The 27,687-nt window shown below is 42.3% G+C and overlaps 3 protein-coding genes across 5 annotated transcripts; 1 reads left to right on the forward strand and 2 right to left on the reverse strand.

Moving 5' to 3' along the window:
• The first annotated feature begins 73 nt into the window (after positions 1 to 73).
• On the forward strand, positions 74 to 8,921 carry lipia (lipase, member Ia). Its single transcript, XM_083648552.1, has 12 exons — positions 74 to 171; positions 1,027 to 1,115; positions 1,257 to 1,337; positions 2,210 to 2,580; positions 3,067 to 3,175; positions 5,237 to 5,338; positions 5,635 to 5,724; positions 5,991 to 6,158; positions 6,527 to 6,616; positions 7,155 to 7,263; positions 7,427 to 7,600; positions 8,063 to 8,921. The coding sequence occupies exons 2-12, from the start codon at positions 1,037 to 1,039 to the stop codon at positions 8,145 to 8,147; spliced, it is 1,458 nt and encodes a 485-aa protein (XP_083504678.1). The 5' UTR covers positions 74 to 171; positions 1,027 to 1,036; the 3' UTR covers positions 8,148 to 8,921.
• On the reverse strand, positions 8,847 to 13,703 carry LOC310787199 (uncharacterized protein). Of its 2 annotated transcripts, XM_083648563.1 has the most exons (4): positions 13,423 to 13,703; positions 10,964 to 11,214; positions 9,376 to 9,439; positions 8,853 to 8,975 (listed from the first exon to the last, which is right to left on the reverse strand). In XM_083648563.1, exons 1-4 carry the CDS (start codon positions 13,588 to 13,590, stop codon positions 8,937 to 8,939), a joined length of 522 nt encoding a protein of 173 aa, XP_083504689.1. In that variant the 5' UTR covers positions 13,591 to 13,703; the 3' UTR covers positions 8,853 to 8,936. The 2 variants fall into 2 exon arrangements, with proteins under 2 accessions (XP_083504690.1, XP_083504689.1); XM_083648564.1 differs by lacking the exon at positions 9,376 to 9,439 and having other exon boundaries at positions 8,847 to 8,975.
• A 2,653-nt stretch (positions 13,704 to 16,356) lies between these two features.
• LOC310778780 (uncharacterized protein) lies at positions 16,357 to 27,657 on the reverse strand. 2 transcript variants are annotated; one of them, XM_083639228.1, is made up of 10 exons: positions 27,579 to 27,657; positions 25,439 to 25,505; positions 24,541 to 25,242; positions 23,539 to 24,183; positions 19,931 to 20,055; positions 19,671 to 19,782; positions 19,464 to 19,536; positions 19,161 to 19,232; positions 18,910 to 19,070; positions 16,357 to 16,875 (listed from the first exon to the last, which is right to left on the reverse strand). In XM_083639228.1, exons 2-9 carry the CDS (start codon positions 25,477 to 25,479, stop codon positions 18,918 to 18,920), a joined length of 1,923 nt encoding a protein of 640 aa, XP_083495354.1. In that variant the 5' UTR covers positions 25,480 to 25,505; positions 27,579 to 27,657; the 3' UTR covers positions 16,357 to 16,875; positions 18,910 to 18,917. The 2 variants fall into 2 exon arrangements, with proteins under 2 accessions (XP_083495354.1, XP_083495353.1); XM_083639227.1 differs by having other exon boundaries at positions 16,357 to 16,880.
• Positions 27,658 to 27,687: the final 30 nt, after the last annotated feature.

Below are 27,687 nucleotides of genomic sequence, written 5' to 3' on the forward strand. Positions count from 1 at the left end.
GCAAGAGGCGTGGCTATCCTTGAGAGAGTAGAGGGTGAGAGAGTACTATCTTTGCTTGGCTGTTGCTCGTCTCAGTTCCTGGAGTGAACACTGTTATAGGCTAGTGTGCAGTTACAAGCTAAAGAATACCGTTAACACACCAAGCCAGGAAACACTTGTCCTACAGCAAAGGTAAGACTCTACAACATTGCAGTTAAGTTACCTCTCTCATGCATCTCAAATCTGAACATGTTAAAACACTCAGACTGTCTACAACAGCCTTGCAGAAGAAACTGTCCGTCACTGGCAGATAGATGGCTGCCAAAAGAAGACACGTTGTGTTTGCTGCACATTGGAGTTTTAGTTATATACAAACATGAACATCTTATTGGTTCAGGTAAACCTCACTTGGCTGAGCTGAAGAATCACAGTTTTTTTCCTAGAGAAAGTTGGCAAAGAAGGAACTCTTGTCAAAATATAAGTACGTTCTATAGATGGCAAGCTTATTTATTTTCTCATATGGCATTTATGATCAGCAGGATAGTTAACTAGCTGAGATTTAACTTCAAGTGATTATCTATACATCTGAGAAATGCTTGTTCCAATTTCTTGTCCCCAAGGAGAGATGGAGAGAAAAGTGTCACAGCAAAGTTCTTCCCCAAAATGAAAGAGAGGCAAATAATTGTACACCACTGATAGTGACAGTGGAGTCTGATGTCTTTTGGGCTGTGTTTCTTCTTGTGGCAACCTGCTATAACCTGAGAGACAGCCCTGAAGATCAAACCAACCATACTGGATTTGTTTGCTGTTCACTGGATGTCGCACCCCATTGTTGTGCTTGTTTTTTCTGGATTGATTTTTGATGCTTTCCTATCTGCGTGATCACGTTGAAAGTGAAAGTGGTTTCAAGTTTAGTTATCTTAACATTCCTCTTGGAATCGGTTTTGTTTGTGTGTGTTTTTCTATCTGAGTGATCACGTTGAAAGTGAAAGTGGTTTCAAGTTCAGCTATATTAACATTCCTCTTGGTATCTGTTTTGTCTCTGAGCTTCATCCACATGATTGGAATCAGTCTTGGAGCTCACATATCAGGCTTTGTAGGCGCTAACCTGAAAGGGAAAATTGGAAGAATTACAGGTAAGTGTGTGTGTGTGTGTGTGTGTGTGTGTGTGTGTGTGTGTATTGGAATGTGTTGGCATGGATGCTCTCTTTGAATTGAATTATTTTGTGTATTTTAAATAGAGTAATGCTTTCTCTAATGACTCTTTCTGTCTGCAGATTCTTCGCACACTGTCTCAAGCATGTTCATTTGGTCATATCTGACACCACTCTTGCTGATAATTATTCAAGTATGCAAAGGTATGGCCTCAAATATCTTAGCCTTGTACATACTGTACACATGCATGTACACACATAATCGAAGTCCCATGTTTAACAGTAGATGTTGAGCAACTTGTGGAAAAGAGGAAATGACTAAGCCCTGCAGTAGCCTACTGAGAATTCATTTGAAAAACTCCATGTGTCAGTGTGGCCTATGTGACAATTCATTAGAAAATGGGCATGTGTCTAAGTGGTCTACGTGACCACTTCCAGGGCCACAGGTCTTGGCCAATAGCTCCTGAGAACAGCTGATGGCATTTCTACCACCATCTCAGGAGAATCGAATGGATACAGATCATTCCTATGCTGTTTTTGACTGGGAACTGATCTCCAGCTGCCGTGCCAGGCAGCCATGGGCTGTAGCCAAATGTGTGTGCTTATGGTTGTCACCTGACCACACCCTCATCCTGTTCTATGGCTCCATGAGACTGCATCAGAAGTCTGCTGGCTGTGAATCATATTGGTTGATTTTAGTATATACGTTTGTATTTAGATATATTGGGTGAATTCATTGGTTTACAAACCCTGACAAAGACCATGCGTCAAAATCAAAATGTGTTCCCAGTCTTACTTGCCCATTCCACGCATTTTCACCATATGGTGAAATTGTGTCATCCCCAATCAACAATACTCCCACGCTGACTATGTCATGTACGGAAATATGTAATTATCAGTGTGGATTTTTGGTGGTTAACTCAAAGGGCATGGGACCTTTCTTGAGCGATATAACAGTGGCTATTAAGGTGATATGGTCATGTCTCATTTCCTGTTTCTTCCTTTCTTTATCCACCCCCACCCCTCCATCTCTCTTTCTCTGTCTGCCGTTCTTTTAATCTCACCCCCACATCCAGCCCAGAGATGTGATGAATTTACAGACCTAGCTCTCCAACACTCATTCATTGGAACCACCCTGAAAATGCGGTTGTTGCTGTACACCAGGGCCAATGCAACGTGCGGTAAACAGCTGTCCCACTCCAACCTGTCGGCCCATCCCAACTTCAACGTCTCCAGACCCACCACCTTTGTCATTCATGGTTATCGGCCCTCTGGGTCTCCACCAGCGTGGTTGGAAAAGATCACAACGCTGCTCCTGGAGAGGAAAGACATGAATGTTGTGGTGGTGGACTGGAACCACGGAGCGGCTAATCTAAACTACTTTAAGGCGGTGGAGAACACACACAAGGCAGCAGACAACCTCACAGCTTTCATTAAAAAGATGCAGGTAACTATGAGATGTGTTTGACACTGTGTGGATACAAATTTTGAACCTTAATAAAGCAGCTTTAAAATAATTTTGATTGTATACTAGGAGAATGGTGCCTCTATAATTTCCCACTGGCTGTGCCTTGTTTCCTGCAGCGAGCATGTCAAGTTGCCTGGAACATGATTAGTGGCGCGATTAGCTTCTTGTTTCAATAAAACAAGTCGACACAACAACATTTTGGGGGATATTTGGAGCAATTTATTTCCCAGCGAATCAGTTATAAACACTGCAGAAAGTACAAGCAGAAACAGTCAAATAAGGCTGATGGGAATCTGAACGTACAAACAGGGAAGTGTAGCATTTATTAGCATCTGTATTTACCACTTGTGGCAGCAGAGGCCGCTATTGCTGCTGCTAAGCAGAAAGTTCCACATTGGGGCTTTAAAGACTTGCTGCTACTCTCTGTGTAACAAGACAAATGACGGCTCCACTTGATCTTTTCAGGAACATGGTGCCTCTCTGAGCTCCATCCACATGATTGGAATCAGTCTTGGAGCTCACATATCAGGCTTTGTAGGCGCCAACCTGAAAGGGAAAATTGGAAGAATTACAGGTAAGTGTGTGTGTGTGTGTGTGTGTGTGTGTGTGTGCACGTGTGTCTTTGTGAGCAGTAACATAATAATAATAATAATAATAAATAATTGCTTAGATTTATATAGCGCTTTTCAAGGCACCCAAACATATCGGAGGGTTATTGTGTGTGTGTGTGTGTGTGTGTGTGTGTGCACATGTGCACGTGCATGCGTGCGTATTTGTCTTTGTGAGCAGTAACATAATAATAATAATAATAGCTGTGTAGCACACACCTGGGTAATGCACGGCAGCCAGTTGACGCCAGAACGTTCATGCAGGACACAACAGCTATCATGGTGGAGAGTTGAAGACTGAATGTGCCAATTAAGTAACGAGGGATGATTAGGTGGCCATCTTCTTTTTTGCATGTTTTTTTTAGGGGGCTATCTGGAGGAAACCCCAGGGGAGCATGGGGAGAACCTGCAAACTCCACACAGAAAGGTCATTTATGATGACCCCACCTAGCTCACTCAGGCTGCAGCTCACTACACAACAGCTATCATGGTGGAGAATTGAGGACTGATTGTGACAAGGGATGATTATGTGGCCATCATGGAAGGAATGCCTGTTTGGAAATGTAGCCAGGGCACCAGGGTTGCACCCCTACTCTAGCAAAGAGTGCAGATGGGATCTTTAATGACTACAGAGAGTCAGGACCTCGGTTTAACATCTCATCGGAAGGACGGTGCTCACTGAGAGGACAGAGTCCCTGTCTCTGCCCTGGGGCATTGGGGATGGGGATATTAATCATGAGACCAGAGGGAAGAACACCTCCTACTGGTCATCCAACACCATTTCTAGCACCAGTCACCAGATGGTCTCCCACCCAAGGATTCCACAGCAAGACCTGCTTAGCTTCCCCAGCAAGCCAGCGGTGTAACACAGGTGTAATAGTGCTTTCTCTAAAAGCTACAAACAAGAGTGATGTTTCTTGTTGATGTCATCAGGAGACAGATGCTTATTGAGAGCAACTCACAATAAGTGTGACTGTAGGGTTACGCTTTGTGAGTTGTAGTCTTCACACAACCTATCACACCAGGGTTTTGCTGTCTGGGCAGGAGTCAATGGTGATTGAGATGTTTTGCAGCAGGAGAGAGTAGGCTACACGATGAAGGCAGAAGCCATCTTCACATTGCCTTGTAAGAGAAGTCAGTCAGGTAGAGAGTAGTGCAGTGCAGACCCAGAGGTTTTAAGAGAAGTCAGTCAGGTAGAGCAGTGGTTCTCAAATGGGGGTCCAGGGACCCCCCAGGGGTCCGTGGCACTTTGCCAGGGGGTCCGCGAAAAGTTTTCAGGAAAAATAAAATATATATATATATTTTTTTTTTGCAAAGGCTTCATAGTTCAACAACATTATTTTATGCTTTAAATCTAAAATGGTTCATGGATTACATTCTAATCTAACAAACCTATCAATTTAAAAGTCAAGCACGTTACCGTGGAAACAATTAAGCTTAGCCCAAAATCACAAATCAGGATGAAGGGGTCCCCGGTATATTTTCTATCTTGTAAGATAGATAGATGTAACATTTGAGAACCTCTGAGGTAGAGAGTAGTGCAATGCAGACCCAGAGGTTTTGAGGTCAGCAAGGGTGGCAAAGCAGCATCAGGTATTAAATGATCAAGGAGAGAGAAGCAGCGCTAGTGGTGTGGACTGCTTCTGTAACAGCAAGGAGAGCAATTACATTATACATTACACTATTCCAGCATACTATTCTAGTATTCTGTGAGCAATGTCAAGAAAAGTGGATACATGCAGCATGTTGAAGGGTTGGGGAAAGAAATCAAAGGAGCAATATCATCATCCAGGACTTACAGTAATCAAAAAGGGTGCAGATCAGCATTAACAGTTTGGAGAATGGTGTGAGATCAAGGCCAGGTGGTAGAGCTGGCGCATGGTGGTAATGGCTTTTAAACTATCCATAACCAAACCCAGACAATGAAGTGAGAGATTCAGCCTACCAAACCCATTTGGTCTGGGTGGAGCCCATCAGGTCCTGTTGGGTTTGGGAATAAACTATTAATAATGATCGGATGTTTCCAGCTCTGGATCCGGCTGGGCCTCAGTTCACTGACACACCCCCGGAGGATCGGCTGGACCCCACTGATGCACAGTTTGTGGATGCCTTACACACAGACATAGATGGTAAGCTAAGTTGAAATGCAATATCACTGATTTGTAAATGCTGTGTAAATTGGGATGGCACGGATTTGATACAACCACAATACAAGGTAATAAATAAATGTCAATGACAACAAAGATTTTGGTGTATTACAATATATTGAATTTCAATATTTTCCCATCCCTATTTGTAAGCTCTTTAAAAATGTATTAGCCTATTTGTGCTTCTGCTTTTGGAAACCTGTACTGTATACAAGTTATGCAAATAAAATGACTAGTATCGATGTCATTATATAATGTGACCACTGTGCATTTTACAGCGTTGGGCTTCAGAAAGCCTCTAGGTCACATTGATTTCTATGCTAATGGAGGAACAGACCAACCTGGCTGCCCAAAGACCATCTTTTCTGGTAAGGTCATTAAGATTGAGATACAAATTTAAAATACAAAGATTACAGTATAGTGACTATAGGACAATTGATTTTGTAAAGAGGTACTTTATTGTAGAGTGTCACACCTCTTCGCACAGATGACGAAAAATGTAAGATCTCGAAAACTAGTTCCTTGACAGCTGTATGTTTCAGTTTCACAGTGATTCATGTTGTAACAAATTGAACAATATAGTAGTAGACTAATAATAATCCACTTCAAATGTGTTTTTCCCCACCCTGTTTAGGACAAGCCTATTTTAAATGTGACCACCAGAGATCAGTGTTCCTCTTCCTTGACTCTCTGACACGGACCTGCAGCAGCAGGGCCTTCCCCTGCTCCTCCTACAAAGACTTCCTGGATGGGCACTGCATGGACTGTGATCAGTTCAATACTGCTGGATGCCCTGTCTTCGGTTGGCATGAGACTATCCATTAGTTGAATGGAAACACACGCACACAGGCACACGCGCACACACACACACACACACACACACACACACACACACACACACACACACACACACACACACACACACACACACACACACACATCATGAAGGACTGCTCTAGTCACCACTCTCAAAATAAACACAGTAATAAATTGTGTATTAAAATACACTATGCATTTATTGTGAAAGTTAGATTTAGATTTTCATTCCAAAACACGATAAACACCATTTGAAAAATAGAACTTGTACTCTGACAAAGCAATTGATGACAATTAAGGAAAACCAAAGAGTAAGTATCATTGACCTGATAAAGCCATCTCACTCACTTCCAGGTTATGATGTCACAGAGTGGCGAGACTCGCTAGTGAAGTTACAGCAAACAAAGGCTTTCTTCACCACCAATAAAGCATCTCCATATTGCAGTAAGTACTAAATACTATCAATCATAGGAATTCTATTTGTTCTATGGAAGAACTTAAGACACCCCTTTAAGATCAGTGTCAATTTGTTGATTGAAAAATTATTGATTAACACATAGGGATGTGTTAATATTTAGATTGATTCTTTAAACCCATTTACTCTGAAACTGGCAAATAATCTATCTTTTTATCTCTTCTATGTGCATAAGAGTTTAATAAGAAAAATGCTACTGTATCTATATAAAAAATAATTGCAACCTGAAATTCATTAGCCAATATTTCATTCTGAAGGATGGTTTCTAATCTGATCTGCACAAGTCGTGCTATTATTTTGTGAGCACAGGTCGTAAGGTGAATGATAACTTGAGCAATCTTCCATGTTGAGTTGCATTTTTATGCCAGCGACCATTTCCCAAGAAGAGGTGTGGTTTTATGATGTCATTTCCCAAGAAGAGGTGTGGGTTTATGATGTCATTTCCCAAGAAGAGGTGTGGGTTTATGATGTCATTTTGGAGTTAAAAGTCTTGATATATTCTCTCAGGGACAAACTACAGAGTGGATATAGTGACATGGAATCAGGATCCAAGCTGGGGCTACATTACCATTAAATTGCACAGTGATGGTAAAGTAGCAGAGGCAACAATCAACCAGTAAGTCTTCCCTCAAACGAAGTACCAATATTCCACACTGTAATGCTAACTTTGTGCCGCTAGGGGGCAGCATTGCCAATGAATGGGACTGACCCGAGGGTGGAACTACATCCCTGGTGGGGGACATGTTAACTTTTTGCTTGTTTCCTCTTTGTCCGATTAGTAAAGCATCAAAGTTCAAGAAGTACACAGAGACCCAGTTGTTGGCCCAGTTTGACAAAGACCTTCAGTCGGTGAAAAAGGTCTCCATCAAATTCTCCACTGGGAATGCACTCAAGCCCAAATATAAGCTGCGTGTTCTCCGAATCCGTCTCACACATCTAGAACAGAAGGACAGGTACACAAGGACACAGTTGTTTTGTTAAATTATTGTGTAATATACAGTATATTCACAAATTTGACCTAGTTAGTATTATTTTAGCTATTCTCACATAGAAAATATTGTCATGGGCTACTTCTCTAACTCTACCCTTATTACAAAGAGGGCTTGACACATTATAAATATTGTCAGTTATTAATAAAACTGTCTCTCACTTTACTTTTTTCTGTGCTAAAAGATTTGTTCATATTTTGGGAATCTAGATGTAGCTACAAACTGCTAGTCATTATGTGACGTGTATGGTTAGCTTTCTGCCATAATCCCACAGTCACTATCTGGAACATCAGTGCTACACTTTACATATTGATTATGTGATTATGCATTAGCCTTAGAGGATATCACCACTTTGCTCATGGTGAGGATTATGCAGGAAATTGGATCTTCATTTGACCTGCTCTGTATTTCTTTTGTCTCATCCAGGCCTCTTTGTCGATATGACATCCTTCTAGAGGAGAACAAGGAAAGAACCTTCAGACCTATTCCATGTGAAGAGTCCAACTTCTGAGCCAAAATCACTCGATTTCACACAGAATGACTGTTCAGTCCCTCCAGGATTTATTACACAAAAGAATAAGCATGTCAAAGCACGGACTTGATATCAAATTATTTATTGACAAAATAATCATAATCACCAAAACAGAAAAACTGAATTCCTGTGTGTTGCTCGCAGGGCAAAATTAAACTATTTAATCTTAATTCATGTATTTGAACAAGAATGAATCACCTCAAAGCTAGAAGAAACATCTAGAGATGATGTCATCAGAGGGCAAATGCTACTGACGAATCACAGTGAATGTGATACTGACTTTGTTGATACAATTACAAAAACATTTGAAAAAGAACTTGTTCACATTTTATGCTTTAAATCTGTAAACACTCTCTCCAATTCTTTTTGTGTGTGTGTGTGTGTGTGTGTGTGTGTGTGTGTGTCCAAGTCCACCGAGTGCACATTGGTCTTGTTTCAGTGGAGAGCTTTGGAAAGAGTTGCTGTGTTCACAAATATTGTTAGAGTGGTTTCAAATCTAACAAAAACACACAAATTCTTGTTTAAAGCACATTCTTTTAAGAATGAGAAGGTCAGGGAAACTGTCCTGACAAACATGTTCACTTTAGAAAAAGTTATATATATATATATATAAAATCACTGGGAATATATCTATTTTTGTATTCATACATCTTAAAATACATATTTTTCAATGAGTCAGATATTTTTGAGTATATATATTTTTCTTCTTTTTTGGTTTCTTAAATAAAGAGCTCTTGACTTTGTGGATGGTGATGTTCTCTGTTCAGCTCATTTAGACATGTGCTTCTTCATGCGTTGTACCTCCATCTGACACAGAAGGAAACATTCAAACTGTGAGTAGCCTATAGTTGCTGTATGATATTAAGTGCAATCAATATTTTATACTCATTTTAAAACATATTTTACAGAAATTCTATTATTATGCTATTGTATTGCATTTTGAGGTTACAGATTGTCAATTTCAAGAAATGCAATAATATTGAATATAATTTGAAGCACAACATAAAAAGGGAGGTGATACATCCTTTTTTGCGTGACCTTCTATGACTTCACACTTACATACTGGTTATAAATGCATTGTTTGACAAGTATGAAAGTTCATAGTACAACAAAAATGACAGGCAATAAAAAAAGCAGTCTGCCATAAAACTGATAATGATGATAATGATGACTAAACTGTACAGACACCTTTATGTTCAGGCCATACCTGTAATGTCAAGCGAATCTTTTTCTCTTCATCTAGCTCATTCATCAGCAGTTTAATCTCTTTGCTAAAAAACAAGATGTCAAATTAGTGCAACCAAAAATCCTCCATATGAAACTTTAACAAAGGCACTGATGCAGGGATGGAAATATCAATAACCCACTAATCGGTGGCTTTTCTCTCTCTCTCTCTCTCTGGACTACTGAAAAGTTACCCTTCCAAGCTAGAATCTTGATGGGGCTAATAACAGAGAAAGCATTAAGATGGCGGCCTAATAGTTACAGCTAGGCTAGTGTGCTATCTTCAGATTCCATCCCTGCATGATGCCATTCAGCTTGTGATGTGTAGAGTGGGACTGAGGAATCTGGACTAAAATGACTAAGTGGTCGTCAAGGCTATACTCTGCATTTCATTTCACATTGCTCTGATTGTGAAACATGTATGGTTGAAATCTACAAAACTGCAAACAAAACCTTCTCCAAAATATGATACAGCAACTGCAACACGAACACGCTGGAACACGCAGGAATACAATTTGGCCGGGTGTTTATTTTCCTGCATATATTAAAAAAACAAAACCTGTAGTCCCTCAGTCTCCCGGGACAGCTTTTGAATGGGGGATTACAAATTGGGTCATTGATTGAAGATTGATTGAAGATTCCTTTATTGTCATTGTTGTACAAGTATCTTCTGCATTTAAGCCATCACTTGACACACTAGGAGCAGTGGGCAGCAACAGCGCACGGGGTCAAACTCCAGCTTTGCCAGTGCCTTGGTCAGGGACTGATTAGCGCTGTCAGGTTAGGGATGTGCTCAACAATAGAAGCAGTCGGGCTGTGTGGGAACGCCACAAAATGTTACTACGGCTGGGCGCGCATATATCTCAATGGGCTGACTCGCCAAAGGACGGTGCTGCGGCTCTACACTACAGGATTGAGGATTCTAGAGCAGGTACATAGACGTCTGTTCAGATGTGCGTTTACTGCAGGGGTTAAATCCCCGATCCTGTCTGCCTGGGCTGGGCTAGCAGCTAAATGCTAACTATGCTGAATGGAGAGCACGGGGGATTTACCTCACCCTGACCACGCCCCCAGCCAGCTACCCCAGTGTCTATGATGAGACACAGACTGTCTCTATTGATCTGTACACACATGTGTGGAGGTGTGTTTGAGTTGTGGCTGAGTGGACATAGACGTTTGTCATAATTGGAATAATGAATGGTGGTGTGGTGTAAAAGAGGAAAGTGGAGCATAGGCCCCGTGCATATTCACCTTATGTAGCCCCGCCCACTTGACCCAGTTGTGTTATGACTTCCTGTTCAAAACACCGTCTCTTTTACCTGGTCACTAGTACTGTACTGTCACAGGAAGTGTAAACACAATAGGAAGTAACTGGCTGAACCCTGTGTTGGAACATAAGGTGAATAGGATGTTCTCTTTAGCATGGTGTGTATCATGTTCTGTCTCACAGTTTCCAATTGCAAATACATTCCCTTGATCCAAACAGAAAGACAGGCTGACCCCTGTGTTGGAACATAAGGTGAATAGGCCCCATACTTCCTATCTACGCCACTGGACAGAGACAAACTTACTTATGCTGACTCTTCATCAGCTCCAACTCGTCCTTCAGATCTTTCAGCTCCATCTGCAGTTGTTCCAGGTTTGGTGCAGCTGGATTTGGGCTGGGCTTGGGGTCAGAAGTGAGGCATGGTGGTGGGCCGGGCTTAGTGAGGCATGGGGGCTGGGCGGGGCGCAGGACAGCAGACACAGCCTCAGCTGAGAGAGTGGAGAAGGGACGGGCAGCACTGGACTTTGTAGGCAAGCTGGTTTTGGTTTCAACCATCTGTGGAGAACAACTTGTTACCACCAGCTGACACAACAGCTTGGGAGAATTCTGGAGCAATTCTTTACTGTCATTCTAAGAGCAAACTAGTGCCATGTTGTGGAGAGAATGTGTATAGATAATATACAGCCTATAGATTTACAGGGTAAGTACAGGGTAACAAAATTTGTTGTAACATTGTAACATCTTCATCTTAACATCTGTAACTATGTCACAGGGTGACTAGTGTCTATGTGTGTGTGTGTGAGAGATTGAGTGCCACGCCTTCTACTCTTGCCACAGGGGTTTGATTGGCACCAATTGCACACAGGTGCGGGCAGTTTGGTTTCCCCCTGGCTTTCTTATTTAAGCAGCAGCCGAGAGGACAGAGGGAGAGCTGGAGGAAAGCAGACATTGAGAGCGTGCCTGGAAGAGACGAGCCAGAAAGCGGTTAAGAGCCAAACCCGACCAGACTGTTGTTGCAGCAGAGACACAAGCACCCGTCCGTGCTCGAGAGGTCCGGGAGACAGTGTGAGCCCTACTACAGCCACAGCGGCCGTCTGCTGCACCCAGGAAGCCGTCCGGGGGAGCCAGCCTGAGAGCCAGCCCAGTCACCAGGGAGAACTACCCAGCCGTTCCTGTTCCAGTGCCATTCGGTGTTCGAGAGAGGAGGCCTTGGACCAAAGTGGAGGGGTGGGGATGCGTTCCGCCCTTCCTCCAGTTAAGTCCCTCTCTTACACTCTTCTCTACAGCACTTTACCAGCGCAGCAAGCTATTTATCGGCGCCCATATTGACGCCTTTTAAACTATAGTTATCCATCAAGTGGGCCTTTTAATACCAGCGCTTTAACGTGGGCTAGGCTACGACAGTTGGACTGGGTCTTATTTCGTTTGATTTGAAGTGGGTTTATTTGCAGTGCAATCATAACATTTATTTATTTGATTTGTTCCTGAGTTGAACTCTTGGTGTGCCGTGGACTATTTTTATTTTGTTAAATCTTTTCCCAGCTAAGCCTTATTGAGTGCCCCGTTTTAGCTTTAACAACAGACTGATTTTAAGGAAGCCCATCACCCTGACGAGATATCTGTTTTTATTCTAAGCTGCTGCTGTGATCGGCCGTCCCCGGCAGACGAAGGACTCGTCTGCTGCCTGTCTCCAGGAGTGAGGACAAAGGACAATTGAGGACTGGAACTTCCATGAACTTTGAACATTTTTATCCATTAGATTAGTTTTATATATATTGTTGTAATAAAGGACACATTATTTTATTCTGCCTCCGCCTTGCATTTTGTTGTTGCTCCCCAACAGAAAAAGGGTTTTTATTATAAGACACCACCCGGTGACAACTACATGGTAACTACAGGGGCACGGGCTGTATTCTAAAGCAGTGTCAATTGCCTCCTAGTTACATAGTCATTACAAAGTAATTAATTACAGGGTAACTACAGGATTTATTTCCAGTTGTGGCTCTCAAGGACAAAGTAGCTACATAGAAATTAGCCCCACAATAAATACAGTTGCATAAAAAAACATCAAGTACAGATTAAACTTTACAGATGTGATTTTGTACCCCTGTAAGTACAGATTTTGTTACCCTGTACTTACCCTGTAAATACAGATTTTGTTACCCTGTACTGTACTTAGTTTGTATCCTGTACTTACCCTGTAAGTACAGATTTTGTTAGGGTTAGGACTTGAGACTTGGACTTGAGTCTGACTTAAGTCGCACACACAATGACTTGAGACTTGACTTGAGAGTCGTCCCCAAAGACTTGAGACTTGACTTGGACTTGAGATTTGGGACTTGTGAACAATCTTTATTTAAAAAAATGTTTTGCATTAACATTAAGTAAATGTCTACTAATGCCATCCAATCAATGCTGATACTGTATGCTAATAGATAAAGGAGTGAGGATGATACAGTTGCACATGCACACATGCTTTGAATTCCTTAGTTTTAGCTATGCAGTATTCTAAGCAGACTGGATGGCATGCAGCAGATGAGAACGCTTATCTGTAAGATACTTTAGACTTGACTTGGATTTGTGACCTGAGACTTGACTTGGATTTGCCCCTCAAAGACTTGAGACTTGACTTGGACTCGAGCTCAAAGACTTGAGACTTGACTTGGACTTGCAAAAAATTACTTGTGAGCATCTCTGCCCTGTACTTACACTGTAAGTTGTGGGCTGTATTCTAAAGTGTTAGCGATTTTTCTTTATACTTACAGGTAGGCCCGACTCATTGTTGCATGTTGCCTGAGTGGTTTCTTGCAGTGTCAAAGAAAGGGAATCCGGCTCCTCTTTCGTTTCTCTAGTATCTTCTCTTTCCACCTCCATCGTGAGTGTTACCTGTAAGTCAAGTCTAGTTTGAGACATCTGATAAGTAAAAGACATTTAAGAAGTATTTTAACCCGTGTTGTATGAACTATATTTGATGCAATTGATCCTCCAAGTACGATGTTCAACATGGTCTTTGGGTAGGTCAGTAACAATTGTGTCATTTAAATAAATAAATAAATTAAATGCTATATTTCAGTGGAAGTACTATTTTAAACTTGTCACATATCGGATATCCTGCTACAGTATGTGGTTGTGTGCATATTGTCACCTACAATGGCCAGCTCAAAAAAGTTAAATTTATCCCAAGGACAGATGGGACACACAGCAGAGTGAGTAATCTACGGTACATGCTCTATGAAAGTCATTGGACTAAAGGGACTCTTTCACATAATGAGGCCCATTATAATGAACTATTAAATCATAATTTTTATCATGTAATAGCTTGATTTCTAGACAGTGATATATATTATGCTAACGATTCATAATATTGCAGAACTAGTGTAAATGTATACTTCCCAAAGTCGGAAGCTCTGACTGTAATCTCTCATCTGCAACATGAGCTGCCTGCTCATTCGGCTTCTCCGTCACTGACACAATTGAATCAAACTCTTCAGTGTCTTGGAGAGAAATGGAGAATAAATATTAAAACAAGCCTGGCCTTGTGTAGAAAATGTAATACTACTAAAGTCCATTATAGAGCATGTAGGCCTAGCTCATTCATTTCAACAATAAACCTACGTATCATTCACATGTTCATGATTCCACAGCCTGCATTTACATTCAGCCTTAAACATATACAGTATTCAAGCAGCAACGGGTGTAATAACAAGAGTCACAAAGCCTTACCGGGAATGAGGGCAGAGCTATAGACGCCCATGGTGACAGAGAAGAATACCAAGGTAAAGTGTGGACAGAGTGAAAGACAGAAAAAGCTGCAGTCTTAAAGTCTAAATCTACAAAGGACAGATTGGAGGGAGTCAGTGGAGCAGATTCTACAGACACCAATCAGCTCAGTGCAGCCGGAGACATGCAACACCTTGTAGAAAATACAAGTATTGTTTATTAGTGTTGAAAATGGCAAACCCCAAATCATATACATAACTGTGATAATTCTTCAAATATGGGGAACCTACAGTAGAGTAAAAGAGGGTGGTACAGTAGAGCACATGCTGCAGCCAAGGCACAGGAGCAGTGACACATTTCACAGTCCTCAGAAAACACCCTATAACCTTAATCCAATAACAAGATTACACCCCCGGTGCTGGTAAGGATTCAGTGCATACACTCACCTTGTTTTGCCAGTGTTGCTGGTGAAATACAGCAGCATCTGCGGTAACTGGACACCGTGCGCCCAGGGTCCCATTGTAACCTGCTGGCGTGGAGAGTATGTTGTGATGAGAAGTGCTACTGTCACGGCTAAGTTTAGCACAGGACCGCCTGCTGCTCAGATCTGCTCACAAATATCACTGGGGCAGTGTGGCAGGCTGAAGGGCAAGAGCTGAGTTTAAAGGGGCAGTTACACAGGAATGGTGAATTGCAATGTTTAAATTGGGTGAAACTGAGCAGGATAAGTCACTATCACTGGACCTTACGTACCGGTACTTTCATATTCAGCTCTAACAGGATCATGATTTGCATTTATTTACGTTTCATTAATTATCCATATATTCTAAACTGGCACGTTTTTTTATGCAGAATTCTTCCTTCACCCTAAAATGTTACAAGTTATCCTAGTCCCATGTTTCCCCATTATATCAACAGATTCATTCAAATTATACAATGGCAGTTTCTTTGATAAATATAGGGACTAAGCTGTCAAAATAGTAATTGCCAGATGCATAATCAAAACATCAAATAAAGGTTAATAAATACTTTGTCACTGTTGTGCGCTTTTGGTGTTTGGGGAGAGATGGGTGTAGCTTCTGTTGAGAAGCATTCTTCAATTTGCTCCTCAAACTGGTTTGACAAAACAGCATGATTAAAGCCAGCCTGAGAGTAGCATCTGAAGATATGCCACTGGGTGTGAACAATTGACTGCAAACTTTGGAAAGAAAGCATACTGATGAAACATCACTCCTGTTTGCTACACAATGAGCCTAATGAGCTCAGTAATACAACAAGTTAAAGTAGCGATGGGTGTCCCTCTTAAACAAGGGGACTGCCCCCTAGTCCGACACCTCACGAGACCGACACCTCATGGTTTTGGGTTAGGGTCTGGGGGAGGTTAGGTTTAGGCGTGGAGGTGGGAGAGGTTAGGTTTTGGGTTCGTGGGGGTGGGAGAGGTTAGGTTTTGGGTTAGGGTCTGGGGGAGGTTAGGTTTAGGCGTGGGGGTGGGAGAGGTTAGGTTTTGGGTTAGGGTCTGGGGGAGGTTAGGTTTAGGGTTAGTGAAAAACGGGGAATATAGAACCCGGGGAACATAGACATGATCCCCTGTCCAATGCCTCTTTTTTTGGACTCGTGAGGTGTCGGACTCGTGAGGTATCGGACTAGTGCCATGGCACCCTTAAACAATGCATCTTTCATTGTTCTGTTATTCAAATAATTGGTTGATTGTTCCAGTATTCAGGAGGTATTAGCGTACTACTGATTTGAAGTCTGGCTCCTGTTCTCTGCTTTGATAGTGCCAAGTCTACTTGAGAATGACTGATGAGTGATGAGCTAAAGTGATGCAGTGATTGAGTAGAGTGATGCTATCATTTGTCACCAATGAGAGCTCATTCAATTCACTGTTGTCTACACACAAGTGATTCTATCCCATCTCTGACTCTACATGCAAAACAAATGACTCAAATGAAGGTCATCAAATCAAACTTCTTACATCATTTTATTTGACGTCTCAAACAATAGGCTACACTGAACATATTATGATACAGTCATTACAAGTAGTAGCTAATTGTCATTTAATGAGTTGACAGTGATAATCAAACTTCTAACACCCACAAATTATCTATTAGGACCCACGGGGAAAAATAAGCTTGATAACAAAGTAAACTTTACCCTAAAATAAACAACCCTGAAATCTTACTGCTGGTAAACAAAGAATTACTAAAAACAATCAAATGAAATGATAATTGCTAGTATCGCGAGCAGTAATTCCAAAATCAACATAAACAGCAAAAAGTAGGGAAACATAATGTAATGGCATAGCTACTTTACATACAAATATACTAAAACAAAGTACTGCAGTACTTCAAATGTGAAGAAATCGCAAGCAAGAACACACTTCTGGGATATATGGGCAGGTTAGAGAAGGTGGTGAGCAGAGAGTTTGTGCCGTTCAGCCAGCAGCCAAGACCTTGGGCAGATATCTCATGTTCGCAACGTTTCAGAAGCAGGCGCCTGTGCTGAGACCAAGAGACAAACAAACTCATGAGTATGTTTCCCCTAAAGCAGTTTTTTAGAGCCATTAAATCCACCATTTCCTAGAAGCCTTTCTGTGTAAATTAGTCTTGTCTCAATAAAAAAAAAAGTTGCTTTGATACCATTTCAAGGATTCATATGATTTTTTTTTGTTTTCTCCCCAATTTATGTATTTTTTTGTCAGGGACAATGCAAGACAACATTGTAACAAGTTACAGTAACATGAAACATATGCGATGCATATAGGATATCTAGCCAAGGTTAATTTGCAATCCCTGTCCCTGGGTAGGCTTTTCTAATAAAATAGATAATCTAAACAAAGTGCAAACATAAAAATTGTGACACGATCATATATAATTTACAGTAGAATTATGCTACTACATCATACAAAATTTACAGTAAAATTACACAACTACATCAGTGACCAATGGTCGCAGGTTTGATTTGACTTCAGCCAGTGTTTCACCTTTTCATTAAAGCTTTTCAGATTAGTTTGCATTTTTATTTCTGTTGGTAGGGAATTCCATATATGTATCCCTTTTACTGAAAAGGATGACCGACCGAAAGTAGTTTTGCGTTGGGCCACTCTACAATTGCCATTCGCTGATCCCCTTGTGGCAATTCTGTTGCCGTTTATTTTTGTGACATATGGTGAAAGTACGGCTGGGACGAGATTATTCACACATTTAAAAATAAATTTGACAAACGAAAATTTAATGAAGCTGTCAGAACTGAGCAGCCTGTACTTGTGTAGAATTATACAGTGATGCCATTTCATTTGTTTTCGATCCATTATTTTCAGTGCCTGTTTGTACAGTGATGTGACAGGTTTGACAGTTGCTTGTGAAGCCTGGGCCCATAGTTACACAGTAGGATAAGTGAGAAAATATCATGGCATGCATGAACAGTTGAGCTGCCTTGAGCGGTATGTAATGTCTAATTGTACTTGGCCAATTTTCCCCTGCTGCCCCGGTCGCTGCTCCACCCTCTGCCGATCTGGGGAGAGCCGAGACTAGCACCATGCTTCCTCCGACACATGCGCAGTTGCCAGCCGCTTCTTTTCACCTGGCAAGGGGGGGCTTCACCAGCAGGGGGTAGCACGTGGGAGGATCACGCTATTCCCACCAGTTCCCTTCCACCCCGACCAGGCGCCCCCGCCGGACCAGAGGAGGCGCTAGTGCAGTGACCAGGACACATACCCCTAATCTGGCTTCCCACCCGCAGACCTGATAAAACTCATTAAAAACTTTGACCTTACACAGCAGATTACACCTGCTCTAGTCATCAGCCTATCATAACACAGCAGATTACACCTGCTCTAGTGATCAGCCTATCAGAATACTTTGAACTTGTTGAAGCAACAGATATCCACCAATGACAGGGAGGGAGAAATCAGTGGTATGTTTGATTTTTCATTAAGAGAAAACACTGCTGATATTGATACAGGTGCAAGTGAGTATTGTATCAGTTTCAAATTTTTAGTGTTGATACTTATCGATACTATCGATACCTGTTGCAAATGAGTATTGTATCCGTTTCAAATTTTTAGTATTGTCTTTTATCGATACTTTTGACAAGCCTAGTAGGTAGGGACTACCCGAATGCCCCCGATTCATACAAATATTAAAAGGAGGGTTGGGAAAGACAGAGTAGCAATCTGGCACTAAATGCAGTGGAGTCCCACAGCTAAAAACATGACAAGTGTCAAACAATCCACCACACCGTGACTTGACCTGAAGCACAGTTCGCCTAAGCAAACTGACAAAATTGGTGCAAGCAGCAAATAATGGAACTATCTAACTTCCAGAACCAGACAGTCAACTGACTAATATATTTTATTTTAAATAGATTTGTGTTGATTTTATTACAATTTGTTCCAAACTAACAATGATACATTATACGAACTACCTGCCTGGTAATGTTCTGCTTCATGTCATGTTTCTGCCTGTGGATTGTATTCAAGTAAAATGTGTGGATCACATCATAGACATCGCCGGCCAAAATCTAACTTACTAGGGGTATCACCAGCGTTGTTGGTTGGGTCCTCGGTTGTTAGGACCTCTGTTGTATGGAACACGGCGCATCGTCTGCATGTTGCGGTATTTAGACATGATACTGATAGTTTTTCGGAACACCGGCTTCTGATGTGGGAAGGGACGTGGCACAAAGCTCTCCTAAAGAAACACCAAAAGTATTGGTCCATAAGAAAACAGTAGGGCCAATCAGATATTCAAATGGAAAGCAGTTTATCACTGAATACATACCATGAGTGGTCTTCTAATATTTCCAGACGGTTCCGGGGCCATCCTCCTTGGACCACCTGGGAACGGCGGTCTCTGTAAAACATGAGTGAAGGCTGTTACTTTGCCCTTACTGTATTTCTTGTGCGTCTAAACTGGCAACAATAGACTTCATCCGGAAATGTTGATCCAAGGCTTTTGTCCAATAATGACAAAGGGGAAAAGAGAAAAAAAAGAAACACGTGTGCCTGTATTCTGTATTTCTTCATAGGATTTATAAGCGTCTAATTGTAACACATAAATGCACTATTTTACTGCGCCGCTCACCTGATTGGGTCCTGGTCCTGGTCTCCTGAAGGGCCTCCCAGGTCTGTGGCTCTCCTGTGTCATATGAAACGGCCTGCAAAACAACAGGTGAACATCACAACAGGGACATTCTCTATAGAAAGTTTGCACTTCCAACAGCTGTTTGTTAAAAGGCTTTGAGAAGCATTGTAACAAAAACGAATGTGAGCAGAATTCTAGGCAATTTACCTAAAAGTTCTCTTGTCCAAATTGGCTCCTCTGCGTTCATTGAGCAATGATCTGGAGTCGTGCATTTTTGAGAAACGGTTGTTCGGGGGGGCACCCGAATCTGAACTGCGTTCTAAAAATTAGGGGAAGATTTATTAGAATAAATGAAAACAATATTGGTATGTATAGAGACACAAGACAAATTATACAGAGAAGCAACAAAGAAATAAGCCTTCAAAGTTTTCCAAAATTTTACAGTCACAAGATCACAGTTTGCCTACCTGTCTTTGACTTGGGGCTGCGATCCCTTGGGGATGAGCAGCCCTTGGAGCTGGAACTTGGCCCAGCTTGCCAGTGGGAAACGACGACAAGGTCACATGACAGAGCTTTTTCTACAGGGGAGGCGCTGAGGAGAGATCAGTAGAAGCATGTTAAGGATGTCAGCATTTCTGAAGGCTGAACTGATCAGTGTTCTATAATCAACGACACAGAAGAATGGCATGTGAAAATAGCAGGAAGGGCTGAATATCTACAAATAATATTAACCTTTCATTTCATAGAAGTACTGTAAATCAAACCACTAATGAACAGCACTGTTTGGCAGGCAGAAAATGATCATAAAGCCACGCATCACACATGGGTACTTACAAAAACCATGGAATCTCCATGCGTCTTTACTCCTATTACTGTACCCTGAATCAATCTGAGCTCTCCTCATTCACTCAGTGATTGTTAGAGCAGGCATATCTTGCGGAGGACTTTCAGAAATTTGTCTAGAACATCTTCTATCGTCCCTCTCTGAAGCAAAGGCGGGCAACATCTTGATGGCAGTGTCACAGTCTGATCTTCCAAAATATTCACCTCTAAGCCATTCCTAATTGTTCCTGTAGTTGTCTTCGTGTAATTTTCTTTAGGCCAAGAGTTTGATGAGAGTTGACTGGGACTGAGTCTTGGGAACATTTGTAGTGCTGTAGTGCATGGTTGTGCACACGCAAGTTGGGGATGTAAGCTCAACAGCTTCTTCTCCACAGCTGTACAGTGGGCATCATGAGGAGAGCCATAAGGCCAGGGGTCAAAGCAATTGACTTGGGGCTTTTGCAGTGCTCACGTCTCAGATCCACACTGGATTGGGCTCTTGGCCGTGGTTGGTTGGAGATGGTTGGGCTTTAATGACGACGATCACCCGTTTAGTTATGCAATAAAAAGAGTGTCAAAGTGCAGTGTCGTCTTCACCTCTTCTTCAAATGGTTTTGAGGGTAAAGTGGGATCAAGTGCGAAGTATTGGATGACAATGTAATGTTTTGATCACAGGGAGCCGTGTCTTGTCTTGTCATGTCTAGCAGATACTGGATACAAATCAAGGCTTGCATTAGAGACTTAAGTGCTCTATACTCCCCTTAGTTGCCAGAAGTCCCTCGCAACAGGCTTCCTAGGATATGTGGTTATCGAAGATTTCGATTTCACGGATTCACTTGATGCGCATTTATGATTATGTTTTGGTCACATGACTGACTGGACAGAGGAACCAATCACGGCACTTGTTGACCTGTAGAGCGGGCCCAAATTCATGAATCTTTACAAGAACACAAGAGCAAGATGCTCATAATTCTGAATCTACATCATGTTGATCTTGCTTGTGTCTCCATGTAGCATCGTCAAAATTGGAATTCTAGTCACTTGCGATTTCAGGTTTCACCTTAATGTCCTTTCCAATGGCCATCTCCAGTTAATAATTTCCCTTAGTTCTGCCTTTTTTCACTTCAAGGTTCTTTCTTCATCCTTCTTGACTTTGGCCTCACTTTGCAGAGGGTCTTGTTTTGTGCTCAGACATTTAAAAACTTTTTTCCGGCTCTTCAAGATGTTGCATCAAGGCCTGTTCCACTGAAGGCATTAATGAGGTTATTCAAATGTCCTGTCAAACCAGACACAGGTTTGTTTTCTACAATGGCTGATGTGTCCATCAAAACATGCTGCTCCAACTTAGTCTTGGTTCATTCTGGCTCTGTGGCTCCTGGCTAGACATGTGGGAGCCATAGACATGCCGCGCTTCAGTCATCCATTTTGTGTTTCTCATGACCGTGTGCCTGGTAAGTCCAGGACTTTAAATGTTGTCGTAGGGGATTTCAGCTCTTCGAAACAAACACCAGTATCGGCCAGTAGTTCCAGTTCCTCTTTGTTCAGCCAATTCCGGACAGCGGCATCATCAGTGTAGTTTCAAATTTCAGAAGATGCACAGCCTCACACACGACTCCAATAAGTCAATTTGGCCACAATTTAAAAATATTGACTGCGTACACTCTTGACACTTGCATTCTGCGTGAAGCTTGAACCAGGTGTTACTCCAAGAGCACTATGCATGCATACATGCAGGTGTGGGAGGTGAAGAGATCATTTTTTAAAGTGGGGGGGTTCCACAATATGCTTCCTGGGTTCTTTGGGCTTTAAGTATTTTTAGAATCTGTATTTTGTTTTTACTAATAAATCTTTTCACACTTCATCAAGTAAAAGTTATCATTTGAAATGTATTAAGTATGGAACTAGAGGGCGTCTGGGTAATGTAGAGGTAAAAGCACTCGCCTACCACTGTGGAGACCCAGGCTCAATTCTGCACAGCAGTACTTCTAACTTGGTCAGACATTCCTACAGACATAATTGGCCATGTCTGTGGGTGGGAAGCTGGTGGGGTATGTAGTCTGGTTGCTGCACTAGGGCCTCCTCTGGTCGGTCGGAGCGCCTGTTCGGAGGGAGGGGAACTGGGGGGAATAGCGTGATCCTCCTCCGCGCTACATCCTGCTGTCAGGTGCAAAGAAGCGGCAGGCGACTGCACCTGTGTCAGGAAGCATGTACTAGTCTACAGAGGGGATGGAGCAACGACCGCGACAGCAGGGGGAATTGGCCAAGTAGAATTAGGGAGATTTTTTTTTAAGTCTATGTAACTTCAATTATAAGAATATAATCATTGAAAATGAATGTACAGTTTGTCACCTAATTCTGACATGGGCCAATAATGTTCTTGAGCAAAACAAAAACTCCTCTTCGGTGATTCAGGTCTTTTGTCTCTTTTTGACATCGGTGATATCATCATCTGTATTGAGATTGGGGACTACTTTGTCATAGTTCAGACTAGCTTCATTTGTCAAATCCATGTTCCAGTATGCCACTTTGCTGCAGCTGCTGCTCTGAGCTGAGTGATGCCACTTTGCTGCCTTATGCTGCAGCTCTGAGCTGAGGGAGAGATTTCCTCAACTGACGGCCTTGCTGCAGTGCTCTGTCAGTCGTTGACATCTGACATTAGTGCATCTCTTTTTCCAAGCTCCGTGTATGCTGGCATGTTTCCACTGAGTTAAATAGGGCATTGTGTCTCACTGATAAGTGTAGTCCTCTTCGTGTCCCATCACCTCTCGTGTGTTTAGGCTACGTGTAGTAACTTGAGCTCCACTTGGCTTTTTGCTCATACGGAGGATGAGGGGTGTCTTCACCACATCCGAACAGCACATCTTTTTATCAATATTGGCAAAATGTGGGAATCCTTCAGTGACACAGATCGATCAACTTATTTTTCCTCGCTCCTCCTGAACGATCGTTTTTGAAGTTTTAAAAAGAGGCGGCATTGTAGAGGATCTGAATGACTTGAGCACAAACTTAGTACCTTCTCTTCAGCCCACTTGATATGAAGGTAGTCTGAAACATTTGTAGCACGCAGTGATATGAAGGTATTTCAAAACCTTTGTAGCATGTTTCATCAACTGAATCAATGGTGCACATTTACAGCTCATCACGACATCTCCATTTTCCACAGCAGGTACCCCCTTCATATAGAGAAATCGTTTCTTGACTTCCTAATCATCATCAAGCCCCTGCGCACAGTGTGAGAAGGAAAATACCATACCTGTGGGTGCTCAATGACCGACGGGACTCCACCTGTTCTTTCACTGTATCAGAGTCTCTCGAAGACTTGCTTGCATTGCCATCTCCGCTGGGTGATGGCTGCCGTGGTTTTGCCCTCTCCAGTTCCACCTTTTTCAGGGGGACGGCATTTGACTGGAAACGCTTCTTCCTGATAGCAAGAATGGAAGTGATATTTGCACGTGAAGCAGACTCTCCCATGGGAGGCTTGACTTTCAGAGGTGGGGGCGCTCGGAGCCTCATCACAGACTCCGCTCTCATTTGTCTGCCCTTCACTATGCGACTTCTATCCATGAGAGACAACGCTTTGCCACCAAATCCCCTGGGAACATTGAGGAGTTGCGGTCTCTCTCTCCTGGGGTGCTTTGGATGGCTGTACTCCAGTGCGGGGCCTGTTGAGGGCATGTTGAGGTCTGGCATCCTCCTTTTGCGAGACATGGCCAGCTGCCTCTGCTGAGGGCTGTTATGGTAGGAGGATGATGATGATGACAGACCTCCTTTCCATGAGGGGGATCTGTAAGGGGGGAGGTGAGAATGGCCTTCCTGTGCCTTCTCTGTGCTGTGGGATCTGCTGCCCTCCCTCTCCACCTCGGCACGCTTCCTCCTGGAGTCTTGTTCAGATGACCACCTGCATATCCATCAAACAATAGAGACATAATTACAATGGTAGATCCATGGCCGTGTTAATTGGGAAAACGGAACTTTAACATATTTTTACACTGCCCCATCATAATGCCATGATAATATGCAACAGGTCAATTTTAATTTGAGGTCAATTTTCAATGAGCAATTACAGTTGTAATACTCCTGTGAGTGGCAGGTGAAAGCCATGTTTACATCAGAGCCCACTTTAATACCCTCTATTAACTATGAGTTGGGGCAGGGTAGAGGTAATCATTATGACCCCTGTGACTGGGAGGACTGGGCCAGCTTCAGGCCTCCCCTTTAATAAGTTTACCCAGCCTGCATTGCTTCACTCCTGTACCTCTCTGGACATGAGCCTCTGCCATGTAACTCTCTGGGCTTCCTCTGTGAACCAGAGGGCCCGTGTTCTCCATTGTGCTGCTGCTGATGAGAGAAGGCTCCAGGCCCATTCCAGCGCTTCCCACCAGGGTGTTCATACGGCCGTTCTCTTGGACTGTAATGCCCGCGGGGGTCTCGACTCCGTTGCTCCTGATGGGGAAAATCCGTCTGCCTTTTTGGGCCCCTAAAAGAGCCCTGGTAGGGCGGTGTAGCGCCTGGCCTCCTGTCAGCTGGGTGGTTACGATAATGCCTTGGTGAGGGTGAGTTATGACTTGAAGGGTGGCCATGAAAAGGTGGTCCCCTGTGGCCTGGTGACCCTTGTACGGGACTGCGTGAGGATGAGTGATTCTGGGCTTGGGGGGGCCGGGTTGGCCTAGAGGTAGGAGGCCTCCTCTGGCTATGGTGTGGTTCCATTTGGGACGGGTATGGTTTAAAGGAATCCTGGTTCTGGGACCTCCAGTGATTGAAAGGTGGTTCCCTTCGTTCTCCCATCAGTGGGGGCCTTTTGCCAAAGGGGGGTCGTCCTCTGCCTCTGGATTCACCTCTACCTCTGGATTCTCTAAAGTGGAAAGGGGCCTTTCCTGGGTAGTCATCTCTCCGTCGTTTGGAGTTGGGGGTGTAGTGCTCTTCACACGGCGCACTGCCGTGTCCATCTGTGTAGGGCCTGCTAGGACACAAGGATGCAAAATTATATGACATGAAAGCTACCAATCTTTGAATACCACCAATTCACAACAAAAAACATGACATCATCAAGCGTATATGTGCATGTTTTTAATGCTAGCATCAGTACCAAGGACATAACTGTCAAAGCCAACACCAAACCACCTGGTTTCAGCTTCACACCATGAAAACATTACCTGGGCTTGAAGCGTGGAGGTCCAAAATGTGGTCGGACCATCTTTGGCAGTGAGTGAGTACCGTAATCTACGAACAAAACAGAAATTGTATGAAGTTTATGGCACCCCAAGTAGATAAAATGCAGCTGTGGTGGCTAAACAAGCTATATACCTAAAATTAGCTACTTTAGAGCTGCCCCCCCCCCCAGCTTTTACCCAAAATAAATAAAGATAATCCAACTTTTAAAAAGATTAATTTTTTTATGAAATGTAAACAGAAGAGAATGACTGTTTTTAAATGACTCATCTGATTTTATGTAACGTTAGGCTATTACTTTGGCTGTTTAACTGATCACGTTGCTATGCCGTTTAAAGCAATAGTCATGCAGTCATTCAAACCACTGAGTTAACTGAATAGCTGGCTGACTGTTAATTTATTCCAAAGTTATGTCCAATTCATATTACCTTCACTGTAATGTACTGTAACCACTGTTTGTCTGTTGCGGGGTGAGAAATCTTGAATGTTCATCTTAAACATGATCATTTGCCAATATTATTTTCATCGCGGTTTAATACGCAAATGTTTAAATAAGGAAATGTACATCTTAAATTATATTTCGAAAAAGAACAAACTACTTCTAAGGCCATCTACGTGACCCCATAAGGAATGGGCTCCACTTTTAGAAATAAATTAAAACAATGGTTGAAAGCCAACCAGACACGTAATTATTTATTTATAGTATGTTTTCTGTCGTTTTTGTATTTTTGAGTGTACCTTACTATCTGTTTCTTTTGAGTGTTCTATTAATTAATTATTATTTTTTGTATGTTTTTATTGCTGTCCATTGTTGTTTTAGCTGGTTGTAGTTTAGATTTTACTTATTCTAATTTAACTTAATAGAGCTGTTTTGGGTTTAGGTACTTATTCTTAATCCCTAATAGTTCTATTTTTATGCTATAGTTTTTAGGTTACTTAGTACTGAGACCTGAGTACTGCTTTTCGCTCATTATGTTTGGCATGATGAATGACAATAAAGTATCCTTGATCCTTGAATTATGTATGTAGGTCTTACTGTTTTATATTCCTCTGTTTTTATGTTTGGGGACTGCGGATGGAATCTAGCCTTGTGCTAAATCTGGCACTTTTTTACACTTTTACCATGTTTCAGGTGACTGTATCCGTTTCATGTTTTATGTGTTCATTAATTGTGCATTGTCCCGTCCAAATAAACAAATAAAGTAAAGTAAAGGAATCAAACATGCAAATTGGTTGTTAGGAATTTAATCATGTTTTAGAAGAGTGAGAGTAATTTTCGAATACATGTTCACTTCCCCTCAGTATTTCATTTTCACGCTGGGTGCAGTCTGCTGCAGTCTGACCTCGCGTCACCAGGCTCTCTCAAAGGAGAGAGAGCTGCAGTCTTATCTCTTATCTACAGAAAAACAGTCTGACGGCGGCGTGGGGGAAGGAAGGGCTCGCCTGAAATCCACCGTGCCAAGAAGAAAAATAAACGACCAGCTCAGCCGTTGTAGCCATCGTTGAAAAGTAGCAATACCTCTTATTTTTCACGATGCATACCCCCTCTATCGGACTGTTTGCTTACCCCTGATGAGATCGTGTAGCTAACTATAACCAACACTCATTTATCAAATAACAACCCGCCTTTCCTTAAGTAAGCAGCTAATAATATCGTTAACGTTGGGTTAATTCGCAGTTAAGGTGTTACACCGAAACGAGTCAACGATGAACGTTATTGTTGTTTCCCTTTGGTATTAACGTTGAATTTGCAATGGAAAACACTAAACGCGATTTGAGACGTAGCGTTAGCCGCTACCAATCTGTACTTTTGTTAAATGTTCCTACACGTATCCAAAGCAGTAACGTTACGTTACATCATGATCAAGGTACGCTGGCTGAAGTTCTCGGTTTTGCAGCTAACGCTATATTTAGGAGGCGCAGGTCAACTTGTTAGCTAGCGTGAGCTTAGTGCGTTGCTAATGCTAGTTAGCTAGACTGGGTATTTTGTTTGCAAGGTAAACGGTCTGACGCTCACACGGAGCTAGTTAAGACATATATTCACCAAATAAAGTAACGTTACGTTAACCGTAATAAAACACGAACCCAGACATAAATGAGTGTGAATCCTATATACATACATACCCAAGATCGTCCTCTAAACACTATGTGCGACACAACGACACAACTCGACCAAAGAAAGAACTCGACCGATCTTCTTCTGCTGTCTTCTTCTGCTTCTTCTTCTTCTTCT

Source organism: Poromitra crassiceps, assembly GCF_964638095.1.
Source record: "Poromitra crassiceps genome assembly, chromosome: 1".
Classification (NCBI taxonomy): Eukaryota; Metazoa; Chordata; class Actinopteri; order Beryciformes; family Melamphaidae; genus Poromitra; species Poromitra crassiceps.

Excerpts from the sequence above, each read along its gene's own strand:
- lipia (XM_083648552.1), top strand. The coding sequence starts at position 1,037 with ATGATTGGAATCAGTCTTGGAGCTCACATATCAGGCTTTGTAGGCGCT. Across the intron at positions 1,338-2,209 it reads AATTATTCAAGTATGCAAAG|CCCAGAGATGTGATGAATTT; the intron begins GTATGGCCTCAA and ends CCCCACATCCAG. Across the intron at positions 5,725-5,990 it reads CCCAAAGACCATCTTTTCTG|GACAAGCCTATTTTAAATGT; the intron begins GTAAGGTCATTA and ends CACCCTGTTTAG.
- LOC310787199 (XM_083648563.1), bottom strand. The coding sequence starts at position 13,590 with ATGTCTTTTACTTATCAGATGTCTCAAACTAGACTTGACTTACAGGTA. Across the intron at positions 11,215-13,422 it reads ACAATGAGTCGGGCCTACCT|ATGGTTGAAACCAAAACCAG; the intron begins GTAAGTATAAAG and ends TGTTCTCCACAG. Across the intron at positions 9,440-10,963 it reads CTGATGAAGAGTCAGCATAA|CAAAGAGATTAAACTGCTGA; the intron begins GTAAGTTTGTCT and ends CTTGTTTTTTAG.
- LOC310778780 (XM_083639228.1), bottom strand. The coding sequence starts at position 25,479 with ATGGTCCGACCACATTTTGGACCTCCACGCTTCAAGCCCAG. Across the intron at positions 24,184-24,540 it reads AGAGGCTCATGTCCAGAGAG|GTGGTCATCTGAACAAGACT; the intron begins GTACAGGAGTGA and ends ATGGATATGCAG. Across the intron at positions 19,537-19,670 it reads TTGGACAAGAGAACTTTTAG|GCCGTTTCATATGACACAGG; the intron begins GTAAATTGCCTA and ends GTTGTTTTGCAG.